This window comes from Canis aureus, chromosome 30 (genome assembly GCF_053574225.1).
Source record: "Canis aureus isolate CA01 chromosome 30, VMU_Caureus_v.1.0, whole genome shotgun sequence".
NCBI classification, from domain to species: domain Eukaryota; kingdom Metazoa; phylum Chordata; class Mammalia; order Carnivora; family Canidae; genus Canis; species Canis aureus.
Window position 1 is genome coordinate 32,969,383 of NC_135640.1, and position 15,629 is coordinate 32,985,011.

The 15,629-nt window shown below is 40.5% G+C and overlaps 1 protein-coding gene across 5 annotated transcripts in view; it reads left to right on the top strand.

Annotated features, from left to right (window-relative positions):
* SON (SON DNA and RNA binding protein) overlaps nt 1-15,629 on the top strand; it is a 33,067-nt gene that overhangs the window by 4,889 nt on the left and 12,549 nt on the right. For 3 of the 5 annotated variants that reach the window (XM_077879048.1, XM_077879049.1, XM_077879050.1), the window contains exons 3-6: nt 982-6,912; nt 8,537-8,697; nt 10,625-10,771; nt 10,947-11,135. In XM_077879048.1, the coding sequence (XP_077735174.1) occupies nt 982-6,912; nt 8,537-8,697; nt 10,625-10,771; nt 10,947-11,135 (6,428 nt within the window). Of the gene's footprint in view, nt 1-981; nt 6,913-8,536; nt 8,698-8,926; nt 10,461-10,624; nt 10,772-10,946; nt 11,136-11,242; nt 12,045-15,629 lie in introns of those variants that run through there. The other 2 variants (XM_077879052.1, XM_077879053.1) reach the window with 2 other exon arrangements.

Below are 15,629 nucleotides of genomic sequence, written 5' to 3' on the forward strand. Positions count from 1 at the left end.
TTCAGTCCTTTCTTTGTATGCTATATAAAAGCAATCACTAGTATTTGAAGGCTTATTATATGGCAGGCATTGTTCAACATACTTTGTATGTTTTAACTCCCTTTGTCCTGTAACTTTAGGAGACAGTGTCATAATTTTGCCAAGTCCATTCACCTAGTGAGTGTTAATTGATACAGGATCTAAAAGCAGACTGTCTGTTCCTGAGCCAGTGGCGTGTTGCTTTGGGTTATTAAATAGTCCTAAAAATTATTTAACAGGTGCATTTTTACAGGAATTTTAAGAGTTGGTGATATGAAGTTTTCTTAAGTGTAGTTTGAAAGTAGCTTGCTATAATTTGTAAGGTGGAGAAAATAGTTGTAAATAAGTTTGGTAAACGCTTTTTTTGTTTTTGTAAGGATTTTATTTATTCATGAGAGAGGCAGAGACATAGGCAGAGGGAGAAGCAAGCTCCTCACAGGGAGCCTGATGTGGGACTCGATCCTGGATCCCGGGATCAGGCCCTGAGCCAAAGGCAGATGCTCAACCACTGAGCCACTCAGGCGTCCCATAGTAAACACATTTTAGCGTGACACTCAAGTTTTTGTGATAAACTGAGAATTTGTTTTTAACCCAGATTTTATTTTTTAAAGATTTTATTTATTTATTCATGAGAGACACACAGAGGCAGAGAGAGAAGCAGGCTCCCTGCAGGAATCCTGATGTGGGACTTGATCCCAGGACTCCAGGGTCATGCCCTGAGCCAAAGGCAGACGCTCAACTGCTGAGCCACCCAAGTTTCCCTTAACCCAGACTTTAGTTGTAGAAAGAAATATTGGGAAAGTTTCAGTCTTTAGGTAATTGGTTCATAGTAAAAAGTTTTAGTTGGTAACTTTATTTAATGAGAAGCATAATACTGTGGTATTTTAACGTGGAATGTAAATCTTGTTTAAGTTTACTGTGGGGAATGTTTGACAAATTAAAATTAACTTTCTTTAATTTCAGACCTGAAGGAGGCCTCCAGAAAAAGTAGATGTGTGTCTGTACAAACAGATCCTACTGATGAAATTCCCACCAAAAAGTCAAAGAAGCATAAAAAGCACAAAAATAAAAAGAAGAAAAAGAAGAAAGAAAAGGAAAAAAAGTATAAAAGACAGCCAGAAGAATCTGAGTCAAAGGTGAAATCACATCATGATGGGAACATAGATTTAGAATCAGATTCCTTTTTGAAGTTTGATTCTGAACCTTCAGCGATGGCACTGGAGCATCCTGTAAGAGCTTTTGGCCTTTCTGAGACCAGTGAATCTCCTGCAGTTGTGTTAGAGCCTCCTGTGGTGTCCATGGAGATATCAGAGTCACACACCTTAGAAACTCTGAAGCCAGCTACAAAAACTGCAGAACTGTCAGTTGCATCAACATCAGTAATTTCAGTGCAGTCAGAGCAGTCTGTGGCACTCACGCTGGAACCATCCATGACAAAGATTCTGGATTCTTTTACAACGGCACCAGTGCCTACTACAACAGTAGTGCTAAAGTCACCTGAGCCAGTTGTAACAATGTCAATGGAGTATCAGATGAAGCCTGTGCTGAAATCTTTGGAGACCATACCTCCAGAGCAGTCACAGATCATATTAGAACCTCCAGTAGCAAAAGGGCTAGAGTCATCGGAAACCCTTGTGGTATCGCCTGAGATACCTACTGAGGTACATCCTGAGCCAAGCACATCAACAACAATGGATTTTCCAGAGTCGTCTGCAACTGAAGGGCTCCCATTGCCAGAGCAGCCTATAGAAGTACCATCGGAGATTGCAGATTCATCCATGACAAGACCACAGGAGTTGCTGGAGCTGCCCAAGACCACGGCGTTGGAGCTGCCGGAGTCGTCGGTGGCCTCAGTGATGGAGTTGCCGGGGCCACCTGCGACCTCCAAGCCGGAGTTGCAGGGGCCCCCTGTGACTCCAGTGCTGGAGTTACCTGGGCCCTCTGCTACCCCATTGCCAGAGTTGCCAGGCCCCCTTTCTACCCCAGTGCCTGAGTTGCTAGGGCCCCCTGCGACAGCAGTGCCTGAGTTGCCGGGGCCCTCAGCGACATCAGTGCCACAGTTGTCGCAGGAATTGCCAGGGCTTCCAGCACCATCCGTGGGGTTGGAGCCACCACAGGAGGTACCAGAGCCACCTGTGATGGCACAGGAGTTGCCAGGGCTGCCTGCGGTGACAGCAGCAGTAGAGTTGCCAGGGCAGCCTGCGGTAACAGTAGCAATGGAGTTGACCGAACAACCTGTGACGACGTCAGAGTTGGAGCAGCCTGTGGGGATGACAACGGTGGAACATCCTGGGCCGCCTGAGGTGACAACGGCAACAGGGTTGCTGGGGCAGCCTGAGGCAGCAATGGTGCTGGAGTTGCCAGGACAGCCAGTGGCAACGACAGCGCTGGAGTTGCCAGGGCAGCCTTCGGTGACTGGGGTGCCAGAGTTGCCAGGGCTGCCTTCGGCAACTAGGGCACTGGAGTTGTCAGGGCAGCCTGTGGCAACTGGGGCACTGGAGTTGCCTGGGCAGCTCATGGCAACTGGGGCACTGGAGTTCTCGGGGCAGTCTGGGGCAGCTGGAGCACTGGAGCTTTTGGGGCAGCCTCTGGCAACAGGGGTGCTGGAGTTGCCAGGGCAGCCTGGGGCACCAGAGTTGCCTGGGCAGCCTGTGGCAACTGTGGCGCTGGAGATCTCTGTTCAGTCTGTGGTGACAACGGAGCTGTCAACGATGACCGTGTCGCAGTCCCTGGAGGTGCCCTCGACGACAGCGCTGGAGTCCTATAATACGGTAGCACAGGAGCTGCCTACTACATTAGTGGGGGAGACTTCTGTAACAGTAGGAGTGGATCCCTTGATGGCCCAGGAATCCCATATGTTAGCTTCTAACACCATGGAGACCCATATGTTAGCGTCCAACACCATGGATTCCCAAATGCTAGCGTCCAACACCATGGATTCCCAGATGCTAGCGTCCAACACTATGGATTCCCAGATGTTAGCCTCTAGCACCATGGACTCCCAGATGTTAGCAACTAGCTCCATGGACTCCCAGATGTTAGCAACTAGCTCCATGGACTCCCAGATGTTAGCAACCAGCTCCATGGACTCTCAGATGTTAGCAACCAGCTCCATGGACTCCCAGATGTTAGCAACCAGTTCCATGGACTCTCAGATGTTAGCAACCAGTTCCATGGACTCCCAGATGTTAGCAACCAGCTCCATGGACTCCCAGATGTTAGCAACCAGCACCATGGATTCCCAGATGTTAGCAACCAGCACTATGGACTCCCAGATGTTAGCTACTAGCTCTATGGATTCTCAGATGTTAGCATCAGGCACTATGGACTCTCAAATGTTAGCCTCCGGCACCATGGATGCTCAGATGTTGGCATCAGGTACCATGGATGCCCAGATGTTAGCATCTAGTACCCAAGATTCTGCTATGTTGGGTTCAAAATCTCCTGATCCCTACAGGTTAGCTCAGGATCCTTACAGGTTAGCTCAGGATCCCTATAGGTTAGGTCATGACCCTTACAGATTAGGTCATGATGCCTACAGATTAGGGCAAGATCCCTATAGATTAGGCCATGATCCCTACAGACTAACTCCTGATCCCTATAGGATGTCACCTAGACCCTATAGGATAGCACCCAGGTCCTATAGAATAGCCCCCAGGCCATATAGGTTAGCACCAAGACCCCTGATGTTGGCATCTAGACGTTCTATGATGATGTCCTATGCTGCAGAACGTTCCATGATGTCATCTTACGAACGCTCCATGATGTCCTATGAGCGGTCTATGATGTCCCCTATGGCTGAGCGCTCTATGATGTCAGCCTATGAGCGCTCTATGATGTCAGCCTATGAGCGCTCTATGATGTCCCCTATGGCTGAGCGTTCTATGATGTCAGCTTACGAACGCTCTATGATGTCAGCTTACGAGCGCTCCATGATGTCCCCAATGGCTGACCGATCTATGATGTCCATGGGTGCCGACCGGTCTATGATGTCGTCCTACTCTGCTGCTGACCGGTCTATGATGTCATCGTACTCTGCAGCTGACCGATCTATGATGTCATCTTACACTGCTGATCGTTCAATGATGTCTATGGCAACTGATTCTTACACCGATTCTTATACTGATACATACACGGAGGCATATATGGTGCCACCTTTGCCTCCTGAAGAGCCTCCAACAATGCCACCATTACCACCTGAGGAGCCACCAATGACACCACCATTGCCTCCTGAGGAACCACCAGAGGGTCCAGCATTACCTACTGAGCAGTCAGCATTAACTGCTGAAAATACTTGGTCTACTGAGGTGCCAGCATTACCTCCTGAAGAGTCTGTGTCGCTGTCTGAACCTTCTGTGAGTCAAAGTGAGATGTCAGAGCCTTCGGCATTGCCTGCTAATTATTCAGTGTCAGCATCAGATCCTTCAGTGTTAGCATCAGAGGCTGCTGTGACTGTTCCAGAACCACCGTTAGAGCCAGAGTCTTCAGTTACAGCAACACCTGTAGAGTCTACTGTAGTAGCAGAAGAACATCAAATTGTTCCAGAGAGAGCAGTGACTTACATGGTATCTGAAACTCCCATGATGACAGCTGAACCAACTGTATTAACATCAGAGCCTTCAGTTATGTCTGAGACAGCAGAAACTTTTGATTCCATGAAAGCTTCAGGACATGTTGCCTCAGAGGTATCTCTCTCTCTCCTGGAGCCAGCTGCAACTAATCCGGAGCCATCACAGAACACTCTAGAGCTGCCAGCCATGACTGTTTCAGAGCTACCAGCTGTGGCTGTCCCACAGCCACCAACTGGGACTGTTCCAGAGCCCCCAACTGTGGCTGTCTTGGAGACCCCAGCTGTGGCTATCCCAGATCCAACAGCTGTGGCTGTCTCTGACCCAGTAGCTGTGGCTGTTCCAGATCCACCTGTTGAGGCTGTCCCAGAGACCCTGGCCTTGGCTGAATCAGAGCATGTTACCATTCCTGTGCCAGTTTCTGCCCTGGAGCCTACTGTGCCTGTACTGGAACCAGTAGTGTCAGTCCCTCAACCTAATACAGTTGTATCAGAACCATCTGTTTCTGTCCAAGAATCCACTGTGATAATTTCAGAGCCTGCTGTCACTGTCTCAGAACAGACCCAAGTAATACCAGATGAGATGGTTTTAGAGTCTACACCAATGATACTGGAGCCGACTGTTATAAAAGGAGTGAGTATATTACCTGGGGATCAAAATCTTGCTCCAGAGATTGGCATACAGGAGATTCCCATGCATGCAGATGAAGAGCCACATGCTGAAGGACACCTGAAGAATGACCCTTATGAAAGTGAAAATGGTACAAATATAGAACTTAATGTAAATAATCACTTAGTTGCTAAAGAGATGGAACATAATACAGTGTCTGCTGCCAGCACTGGTGCTGTTGATGAAATTGGTGAAGGGAATATTTTGTCCATCAGTGAGACTAAACAATGCACAGTATTGGATACCTGCTCTAGTGTTAGTGAAGCTGATGGAGGAACTCTATCTTCTGCTGGTCCCCTTGCTCTTGAACCTGATGCAATGGGAACTAGTAAGGGTATTGAATTTGCCACAGAATCTGCTCTCAGTTCAGTTAATAAATATGATGTTGAAGTATCCTTAACTACTCAAGATACTGAACATGACATGATAATTTCCACTAGTCCTAGTGGTGGTAGTGAAGCTGACATAGAGGGACCTTTGCCTGCTAAGGACATTCATCTTGATTTACCATCAAATAACTTTATGAGTAAGGATGCAGAAGGACCATTGCCTATAAAAGAGTGTGACCAGACATTGGCAGTTGCTCTCAGTCCTAAAGAAAGTAGTGGAGAAGATAAAGAAGTAGCTCTCCCTACTAAAGAGATACTGTCGGATTCAGGATTTTCTGCTAATATTGATGATATTAATGAAGCAGATTTAGTGAGACCATTACTTCCTAAGGATATGGAACGTCTTACAAGCCTTAGAGCTGGTATTGAAGGACCTTTACTTGCAAGTGAGGTTGAACGTGACAAATCTGCTGCCAGTCCGGTTGTAATCAGTATACCAGAAAGAGCTTCAGAATCTTCCTCAGAGGAAAAAGATGATTATGAAATTTTTGTAAAAGTTAAGGACACACATGAAAAAAGCAAGAAAAACAAGAACCGGGACAAAGGTGAGAAAGAGAAGAAAAGAGACTCTTCGTTAAGATCTCGAAGTAAGCGTTCCAAGTCTTCTGAACACAAATCACGCAAGCGTACCAGCGAATCTCGTTCTAGGGCAAGGAAGAGATCATCTAAGTCCAAGTCTCATCGTTCTCAAACACGTTCAAGGTCCCGTTCAAGACGCAGGAGGAGGAGCAGCAGATCAAGGTCAAAGTCCAGAGGAAGGCGCTCTGTATCAAAAGAGAAGCGTAAAAGATCTCCAAAGCACAGGTCGAAGTCCAGGGAAAGAAAAAGAAAAAGATCAAGTTCTAGGGATAACCGGAAAACAGTTAGAGCTCGTAGTCGCACCCCAAGTCGTCGGAGTCGGAGTCACACTCCCAGTCGCCGAAGAAGATCTAGATCTGTGGGGAGGAGGAGCTTTAGTATTTCCCCAAGTCGCCGGAGCCGCACCCCGAGCCGCCGAAGCCGCACCCCGAGCCGCCGGAGCCGAACCCCAAGCCGCCGGAGCCGAACCCCGAGCCGCCGAAGCCGCACCCCGAGCCGCCGAAGCCGCACCCCGAGCCGCCGGAGAAGATCAAGGTCTGTGGTAAGGAGACGAAGCTTTAGTATCTCACCAGTAAGATTAAGGAGATCACGAACACCCTTGAGAAGAAGGTTCAGCAGATCTCCCATCCGTCGTAAACGATCCAGGTCTTCTGAAAGAGGCAGATCACCTAAACGTCTGACAGATTTGAGTAAGTCATTTAAAAATTTAATGGCATTGTAATAGAGAATGACTTAATTTTTTTCTGATCTTTGAGTCAAATGGAATATTTGGAATCTTTCAGGTTTATTGGTTTAGGAGAAGTATTTTTGTCTTTTAGTTTCTTTATAGTAGACTCTGGGGCAACATGGGTTTGAACTGGGTATATCCACTTACACGTGGGTATTTTTTTTTTTTTTTTTTTGATAAGGTAGTACTGTAAATGCATTTTCTTAATGTTTTTATAAATAACGATTTTTTTTTTAGCACACAGCATATAATACATATACAGAATATGTGTTAATCTGCTGTTTATGTTGTCAGTAAAGCTTCCAGTCAAAAGTAGATGATATCAGTAGTTAAGTTTTTGGGTAGTCAAAGGTTATATGCAGTTTTCAACTACACAGAGGTCTCAGTGCCTTTAACCCATGTTGTTCAGGGTCAACTGTAATTAGATTAGCTTGTGTTTAGAAAACATGTAGGGATAAGTACATTTATAATTAAAGCTAAAAAGACCTTTTGGAGTGTATTAGAACCGAGGTGTTTTCATACTTGAATGTTTTAGTTTGCTTCAACTATATTCCATAACTAAAGATGGAAAGTACGAGTCTAGTTAACGACAAGACTGGTATGTGCTCAGATTGTTTTATTGTATGTATGCCAACATAGGTCCTTGCAAATAAGCCTCAAATTAGTGTCTCTTTTTAAATACTTACATGTTTGAAAATGACAGCACAGGGCTGTTAAATCTTTGTGAAGATATAGTATAATGGGTAAATTTATTAAAATAATTTTAGTATTTTAATAATCTGCCTTTAAAAGTAAAGTGTTCTAGTTTCTTTTAATTTAAGAAATACGTAGGGATGATTAAAACCTGATGGATAGTGCATGACTATCTGCAGTAGTAATGGATAATTTATCATTATCTTAGAAGATTGTACATTTCTAGGTCAGGGTTGTCTAAAGAAGAAGACCCTAACAGAACAGTAAGGGAAAATGCATTCAGTTTAACAAAAGTTGAGTTCTTTTTTAATTCATAGAATTACATATTTGAAGTGGTTGCAAGTTGGTAGAGGAGACCTGGATAAAATATGTGTTTTTCTCTTTTACCAAATCGTAACCTGCAAAATAAAGTAGAATGTGATGATTACTGTAAGTACTGGTATAGGTAAGGTGCTTTGGAGCACATTGGAAGAGAAGTGTTACGTTCTAACTTAAGGCTTATTAGAAGAAGAGGTGGTACTTGAACTTGGGCTTAAAGAGTGATTTAAAATGTCAGAGATTAGAGGGAAAGTAATTCTGAAGGCATCATAATTTTGGAAAATAAAGAGGGCTCTGCCGAGAGAGAGAGAGAGAGAGAGTGTGTGTGTGTATGTGTTAGGGTGGTTGTTACATAATTTAGCTAATTTTGTATAGTATTTAAAAGGGAAGCTGAGTGTTGATTTCATAGGGGTTATTTGTGTGAAAACTCCTGATCAAATCAGGAGTGATTTGATCACAGTTACATGTTAGGACAGAATATTGCTGCCTTTAATTTTGTTAACCATATAAGATTTTTGGATAATACAGAATGTGTTTAGCCTGTAGGAAATCTGCTTATATTTTTCCTCTTCCAGATAAGGCTCAATTACTTGAAATAGCCAAAGCTAATGCAGCTGCCATGTGTGCTAAGGCTGGTGTTCCTTTACCGCCAAACCTAAAGCCTGCACCTCCACCCACAATAGAAGAGAAAGTTGCTAAAAAATCAGGAGGAGCTACTATAGAAGAACTAACTGAGGTAAGCTAGACAGAATTTGTTTACATTCTTAAATGGATTATTTCAGTGATGTTGACTCTGGAGCGTGCCAAAACCCGAATTGTGGGCTGAACTGATAATGGCTGGCACCGAGTGGCCAAAACCCGAAATACAGATGTGGCAGCGGCAGAAGCTCTGTTTAGCAGGCCATTATCCGGGATGGCTAAGCTCCGCTAGCTAAAAGTTACTTCCCATTACTTTTGCTTTCCAGTTTTAGAAGCCAAACTGACTGAGGAGTGGGACGGTTCGTTTGAATGGAGGAGGTGTTGAGTGAGCAACACGCAGAAGCTCGCCTACAGTTTCGTTTCCATTCACGACGTGTTCACTGATCGCCACGAGTGTACTGCATATACGCAAAGACACAGACAATCTTCAGAAATGATCTTTTGCCACCGGAGCTTGGAAATTAATGAGAATAGCTGGCCATTGCCTGAAAGGAACTTCTTACGCATCAACATTTCGGGTTTTGGCTGTTTGGTACCAGCCATTGGTGATAATGGCCGGCCATTATCAGTTCTTCCTGCGGTTCGGGTTTTGGCAGTAACATTTTAAACACACTTATTTTTGTTTTTAAGAATTTGATCTTTTCAATTGAGGCTTTTTTTTTTTTTGCTTTGTTTTGTTAATATTATTATTTTTATTATTATTATTTTTTTTTTTTGGGAGGACGCTGAAATATTGCTGCTAGGATCCAGAAATATCACACTGTTTCATATATTGAAACTTGTTATTGGCTAGCCTTATGCCAGCCTGCCACTGTCAATATATTCTGTTCCCCTTGATTACAAGCTTGGTATATACTGTTTTTTGGCCAATTGAAGCTTTTTATCCTATTGTAACATTTCCAATTGATGATGGGTATGACAAATTCTACTGCTTGTATAGATAAGTCCACCCAAATTTACTCTGACCTTTTTATAAAGCCAGGTAATGGAGTCTATTCCTTAGCTTCTCGGAAAGGAATGGACTTTGCTTTATGTGTCAGACCTCATCAGTTAACACCCTCTCCATCATGCCTTATTTTTCATTCTTGAGTTTTGTTCCTTGAGACACTCAACCTACAAAACATTTATGGAGAGACACATTACCATCTAACCCAGAGGTTTCAGATTTTTTATTTGCCATGCATTTGGGGGTTCATATAGTTTCTTAATCTGTTTTCTCACTTAGATTTGTTGCAATATGAATTACAACTTTTTTTAATTTAAGGACTTAGTGAAGGCTTCTATTACTTGCTTATCAAATCTAAGCTCCTTATCTAAAATCTTGTGAACACTTAATGTTTCCCCTATATGTTTTTAAGCCTCATTTTCAGCCCTCTTGTTCTTCCAATAAGTTTTTCACCTTTTTACCACCACCTAACTAGGATGACTCTTTTTCTTTTCCTGCCAATCCTTATTCTTAACTATGAAAATCTGGCTTAGAACTCTTCAAGGAATAGCCCTTGATTATCAAATTCTGCCTGATTCTGTTTTCTCTTGAGCTTTTGTTCTTTCAGCACTTATGTACTCAGTTTGTATTATATCAGTTTGCACTTGTTAATTGTGTTGCTCTGTAAAAGCGTTCCTCAATTATTTCATGTGTATGTAATTCTGTTTCTTGAACTAGATTGTAAGCTCCTTGGAGCAGGGACCATGTCTTCTACTTTTTTTTTTTTTTTTTTTTTTTTGTATTCCCTGGACAGTGCCCAGTACAGTGCTCTGCACATAGTAGGTGCTCAATAAATGTTGTTGACTGACTGACCAGCTAGAGTGTGTTTAAATAATAGCTTATAAGCTAAGTTACTTATTTACAACCAATTGTTAATCTTGTTTTATTTCTGAAAGTTAATTTTATGTGGTTTTTTTTTTTAAATTACATGTTATTCCATATAAAGTGTAAGATTTATCTTTTGTTTTTATTTTTTAAGAAATGCAAACAGATCGCACAGAGTAAAGAAGATGATGATGTAATAGTGAATAAGCCTCATGTTTCGGATGAAGAGGAAGAAGAACCTCCTTTTTATCATCATCCCTTTAAACTCAGTGAACCCAAACCCATTTTTTTCAATCTGAATGTGAGTATTAGTGTTTATGGTTTGATGAAACAGCACAGAGACTATTTAAATCAAACCCAGTGGAATTTAATGTCTTAATTTTTGGATTAAATACTGTGAGAAATAACAACACTATTTTCAGATTATGTTGTGAAAGTCTTTCAAGTTTTAATTAAGGAAATACATTATTTCTTAGATTGCTGCAGCAAAGCCAACTCCACCAAAAAGCCAGGTAACATTAACAAAAGAATTTCCTGTGTCATCTGGATCTCAACATCGAAAAAAAGAAGCAGATAGTGTTTATGGAGAGTGGGTTCCTGTAGAGAAAAATGGTGAAGAAAACAAAGATGATGATAATGTTTTCAGCAGCAATTTGCCCTCTGAGGTAAGTAAGAGGAATATTGTGTTTTGTGTTTTTTGTTTTTTAATACCTGAATCTCCCATTTTATTGTTACTTTATATCTGATTTGGATTCTGTTTCACTCTTCTTAGGGCCGGGTTAAACGGCAGGGCCGGGTTAGACGACAGATGAAACAACCCGCAGCTTCTCATTTGACAGTAACTCGATGCAATTCACTTTGTGGAACCAAGCCACAAAGTGAAAAGCATCGAATTGCAGAGAACAGTGTTATCACATCCTTACCCAACATTGGGCCCTCCTTGCACTTATGGGAAGGTAGCCCAAGGTACAACTATTTAGCTTCCCGTTTTGCTTCAAGGCTCTATAGCTCTAGATTTTGGTGGTAGCAAATTTATTGGGTGGAGGGATCGGGCAGAGAGAGGCAGATCCTCAGGTTCAACACAAGAACTGGATTGGAAAAGGTCATTGTAGGCTGATGTGTGAGCATCTTGGATACATAGCCCATTGCCCTTAAACATTGGTTTCTTTGGGTTGTTTGTCAGATAGTCTTTAATTTTAATCATTTTCCCTTCCCTGTGCTACCGTGGCCCTTTGGAATTCTTGTGTTTAACCTAATGCTCAGCCTTGGTACTCCATTTCCCTTCTCCTTCCCCTCTTTGCTACTATTAAAAGTTGGAGAAGTGGAATTTACACCTTGAAATTTCCATGAGGCTATAGTTGTATCTTGTCAAAATGACGCAGTAATAACGCCAAGTGTCAAAACAACCCCATTAAAATGCTGCCTGATTAATGTGCTGCTAAGTATAGTGCACATGAAAACAGCAAGACTGTATATATATGTAAATATATATATATATATATCTGTATCTTTGTATGTATCTCTGTATCTGTACCTTTGCTGTATCTTTTAATAAACAGTTTACTTTTATTTAACTTGTTGTGCAAAATCACGCTTGGGGGATCTGGGAGGGTGGAGACTTACTAGGGGGGGTGGGAGTTTTGAATGATACTATAGACTAGTTATCACCTCTTGCCCTTGGTTCCAAAGCCCAGACGTTTGTCCAAGGACTGGACTAGATAATCTGATGCCCTTACAATGTGGGACTTCTTCCCCACTTCCTTTTCTTGCAGTTCTGGGATACGTAGGTCAGAGAGACCTGTTCTCTCCACCTCAGGTTCCCTTCATTGGCCGTATTATCTTCCACTAAACACTTCCATTATTACAAATAAATCCTGTTGTTTATAAAATCAGAAAGTGAACAGAACCCAAATCAGAAATCTTTTGATAGTATTTTTTTTCCCCTGAGCTATTCACAGGTGACATTTTCACTTTTTTTTTTTTTTTTTTTTTGACTGGCATTTTAAGAGAGGAAGTTCTGTACCATGAAGCTGGACATGATAATTAGCCAGTGCATCTTACAGTCACCAGTGATGATTTATATTTACGTGGGATTCAGCAATTGAAGCAAGTTATACTATCACCAGTGAGGAAGGAGTATCACCAGTGAGGGACAGTTGGTTTGGACAATATTTTAGTATAACCAGTTGAGTAGTTCAGTTGCTAATCCCCAAATCAGGCTGCCTGCACATCTCAAGAGGGAAGAGTTAACTGACATTTGCAATTAACTTAAATCTTGTCCTAGCTGAATATAAATCAGGATAAGACGGCCAAACAGACGTAGAAAATTCTGATACATAATGCTTTTAGTAATTTGTAGATAGAACATTTAACAGAGTTGGAAAAAAATATGTGGAGATTATTTATGTGAGAAAAAAATTTCAGCTGAGTATCTTCCTATAAATACTGAAAAATTCCAAGGGATTATCCTGAGAAAATAAGTGATCATAACTATTTTAACCTTATTTGAACATGGTGAAAGTACTTTCTTGATTGAGACTTTTTATATATGTATTTATATATTTGAAGTTCAGTACTCTGCCATTTTCATTCTTAACACTGAGAGTGTGGTGCCTTATCCTTGTCTGTCATCAGAAGTGGTTGTCATTTTTTAATTAAAAGTTGGAAATTATTTCCAAAGAAATCCCAGGGGGAAAAATTGGGTATTCAAATTTTATATTAAGCAGCGTTTCATGAAAGCAGGAGAAAAAGTTCAGAGGGCTAAAGAAAAGAAGCTTTTTCTCCTGTGGGAGGATATATACAACTATTTGATACCAGAACTCTTTTAACTAGTTTCTTGGGAGATCAGACTAAAAAAATAAGTAGGTTAACTTTAATTTTAAGCAAAAACAATCCCAAAATTTTAGGAGAGGGTTCTAAATTTTAGAAGAGGGTTTTGTTTTGATATTAGGTCTCTTGTACTTTTACCTAACAATAGTAGTAAACACTTGGGGGAGGTAGTCACAATATAAAATGTTTAGTTCTAGTTATTTAGCTGTATCTTGCAAATATATTTGTAAGATTATGATATATATATACCAGTGTTTGTGGAATACTATTGGTGACATTTTATGGAAGCATTGACCCTTTTGATTCCCTGTTAGGGGTTGAAATAAAGGGTTTGAGAGAGTAAAAGGAAAGTTCTTTCAAATGGTCACTGTTTTAACTCAGTAGTATTTTTTTAAAAAAACTTCTCAGTCTTTTTCATTTTAATAAATACAAATGGAGTTTGTGGTTTTTTTAGTTTTGAGCTTAAAACATTTAAGCAAAGATCACAGATTTGATCTCGGCTTTGCTGTAATCCTTAACTCCACCAATTGTCTTGCACATGAGTGCTCTTTGACATAAGCGTGAGTGGATAGATGTGGATGGATCAACATAAATTCGTATCTTATGGAATATCAGCTCATCAGACTGTTCCTTACTGCCATAGCATCGTCTTCCTACCCAGAAGCCAGCCAACATCATCCTCAGTAAGGAGTGACTGCAGAACTTTGACCATATTTGTGTGAATTTGATTCATAAACAGTGAAATCAAAAATGTTGGAAAACTAATATTTAAAAAATAGTCCTCGGGGGCATTAATTCTTGGTAATAAAGTTAGAGGCTTATTGGGTAGACGATTTAAATGTAGTCTTTGACATAAAATTTCCTTGGGTTTACTATTAATCATAAATATTTAGATGTCCAGAGGTAGGCAATGTGCCTGGTTTACTGAAAACTATTTCCACATCCCAGTGGAGCTACAGTTCTCTTAAGTGTAGAAGTTCTAAATTTATAGTTTAGGAAAGCTCAGTTCTTGGGGTAAGATGTAAATTTTAATTGAAAATTAAACACTAGGCCCTGGCAGTGCTAGAATAGTTAAGTACAGCCTTGTTATTCCTCCTCCTTTCCTTAGATTCTCCTCAGAGATTAACACTGAATTTCTTTGAACCATTTACTAGATTATCTATTTGTTTTCTTATTGTAGTTTGTTTAAATATGTAAGAGTTTATACTAGAGAATTCTATGATGTAATAAAAAGATTCATAATTTATGGTTTAAAAACACACATGACACTGTGATATTCTGTATTGTGTATGGCTTTTGTTTTTGTAGTTGTTATCTTCTATATGAACCTCTTTGTAATTTGTTAATTTTTGCTAAATATTTTAAAATTCTATTTTACATACAGGTCCTATGCATTTTCTTAGTTTTGTGTTTTTACAATTAAAAGTTTCCTTTTTACCATCTTTTAAGATACCTGCAATTATATTTGTAGAAAATAATTTTCATATTATAGGTCTTATTTTCTTTATCTGCCTGACCCCCTTTTATATTTTTTTAGCCCTTTTATTGCCCCTCCCCTTTTTTTCTTTCTAAGAAATAACCTAAAATACTTGTATGAACAGTTGGGTTGACAAAAGAGGGAAGTAAATTAGGAATTTTTTTTTTGTCTTAGGATTTTTTAAATGAGGACGATACAGAAAGTACACAATTTATACTTAGACTATGAAATTTATGTTAATTGTGGATTTCATTATTCCTGACACTTTCATGGATTATGGGAGAAGTGATTTGCTGTGTTGCTGTAGTAGAGAGATAAAATGACTTGGACAGGTTTTTATTAGAACTGGAATTATAATTCAGGATACTCTCTTATATAGATTTCACTTAGCATAAGTCTTAGTGTAAAGGAAATTAGGCATTTCCCCCATTACAATACCTAGAATATTACTGTAGTATCATAATTAGACTTTAGAAAATCTATAGTATGTCATTGGAAACCAATAAGGCTTGTTGATGACAACTAGATAGTCTATGAAATTTAAGCTTTTTTTTTTTCACCTTGTTTTTAGAAGGGCTTTTTAGCATCATTTTGGTAACTTTCACATATTCCTATTTTTGTGCAACATTTAAAGATAGTTAAGGCTCTAAAGTTCTGTATAGTATAATCCAATATATACTATTCATATATACATACACACATCGTATAGTCCGATGTAGTAGTAGTCACTACTCATTGAGAAATCAGTTTCTTAATTGGACTAGACACATTTCAGGTGCTCATTACTATAACTGTAGAGAATAATGTTGGCCAGTATTCTGAAGAGTAGCTCTAATATTTTATGAGAGTTTTA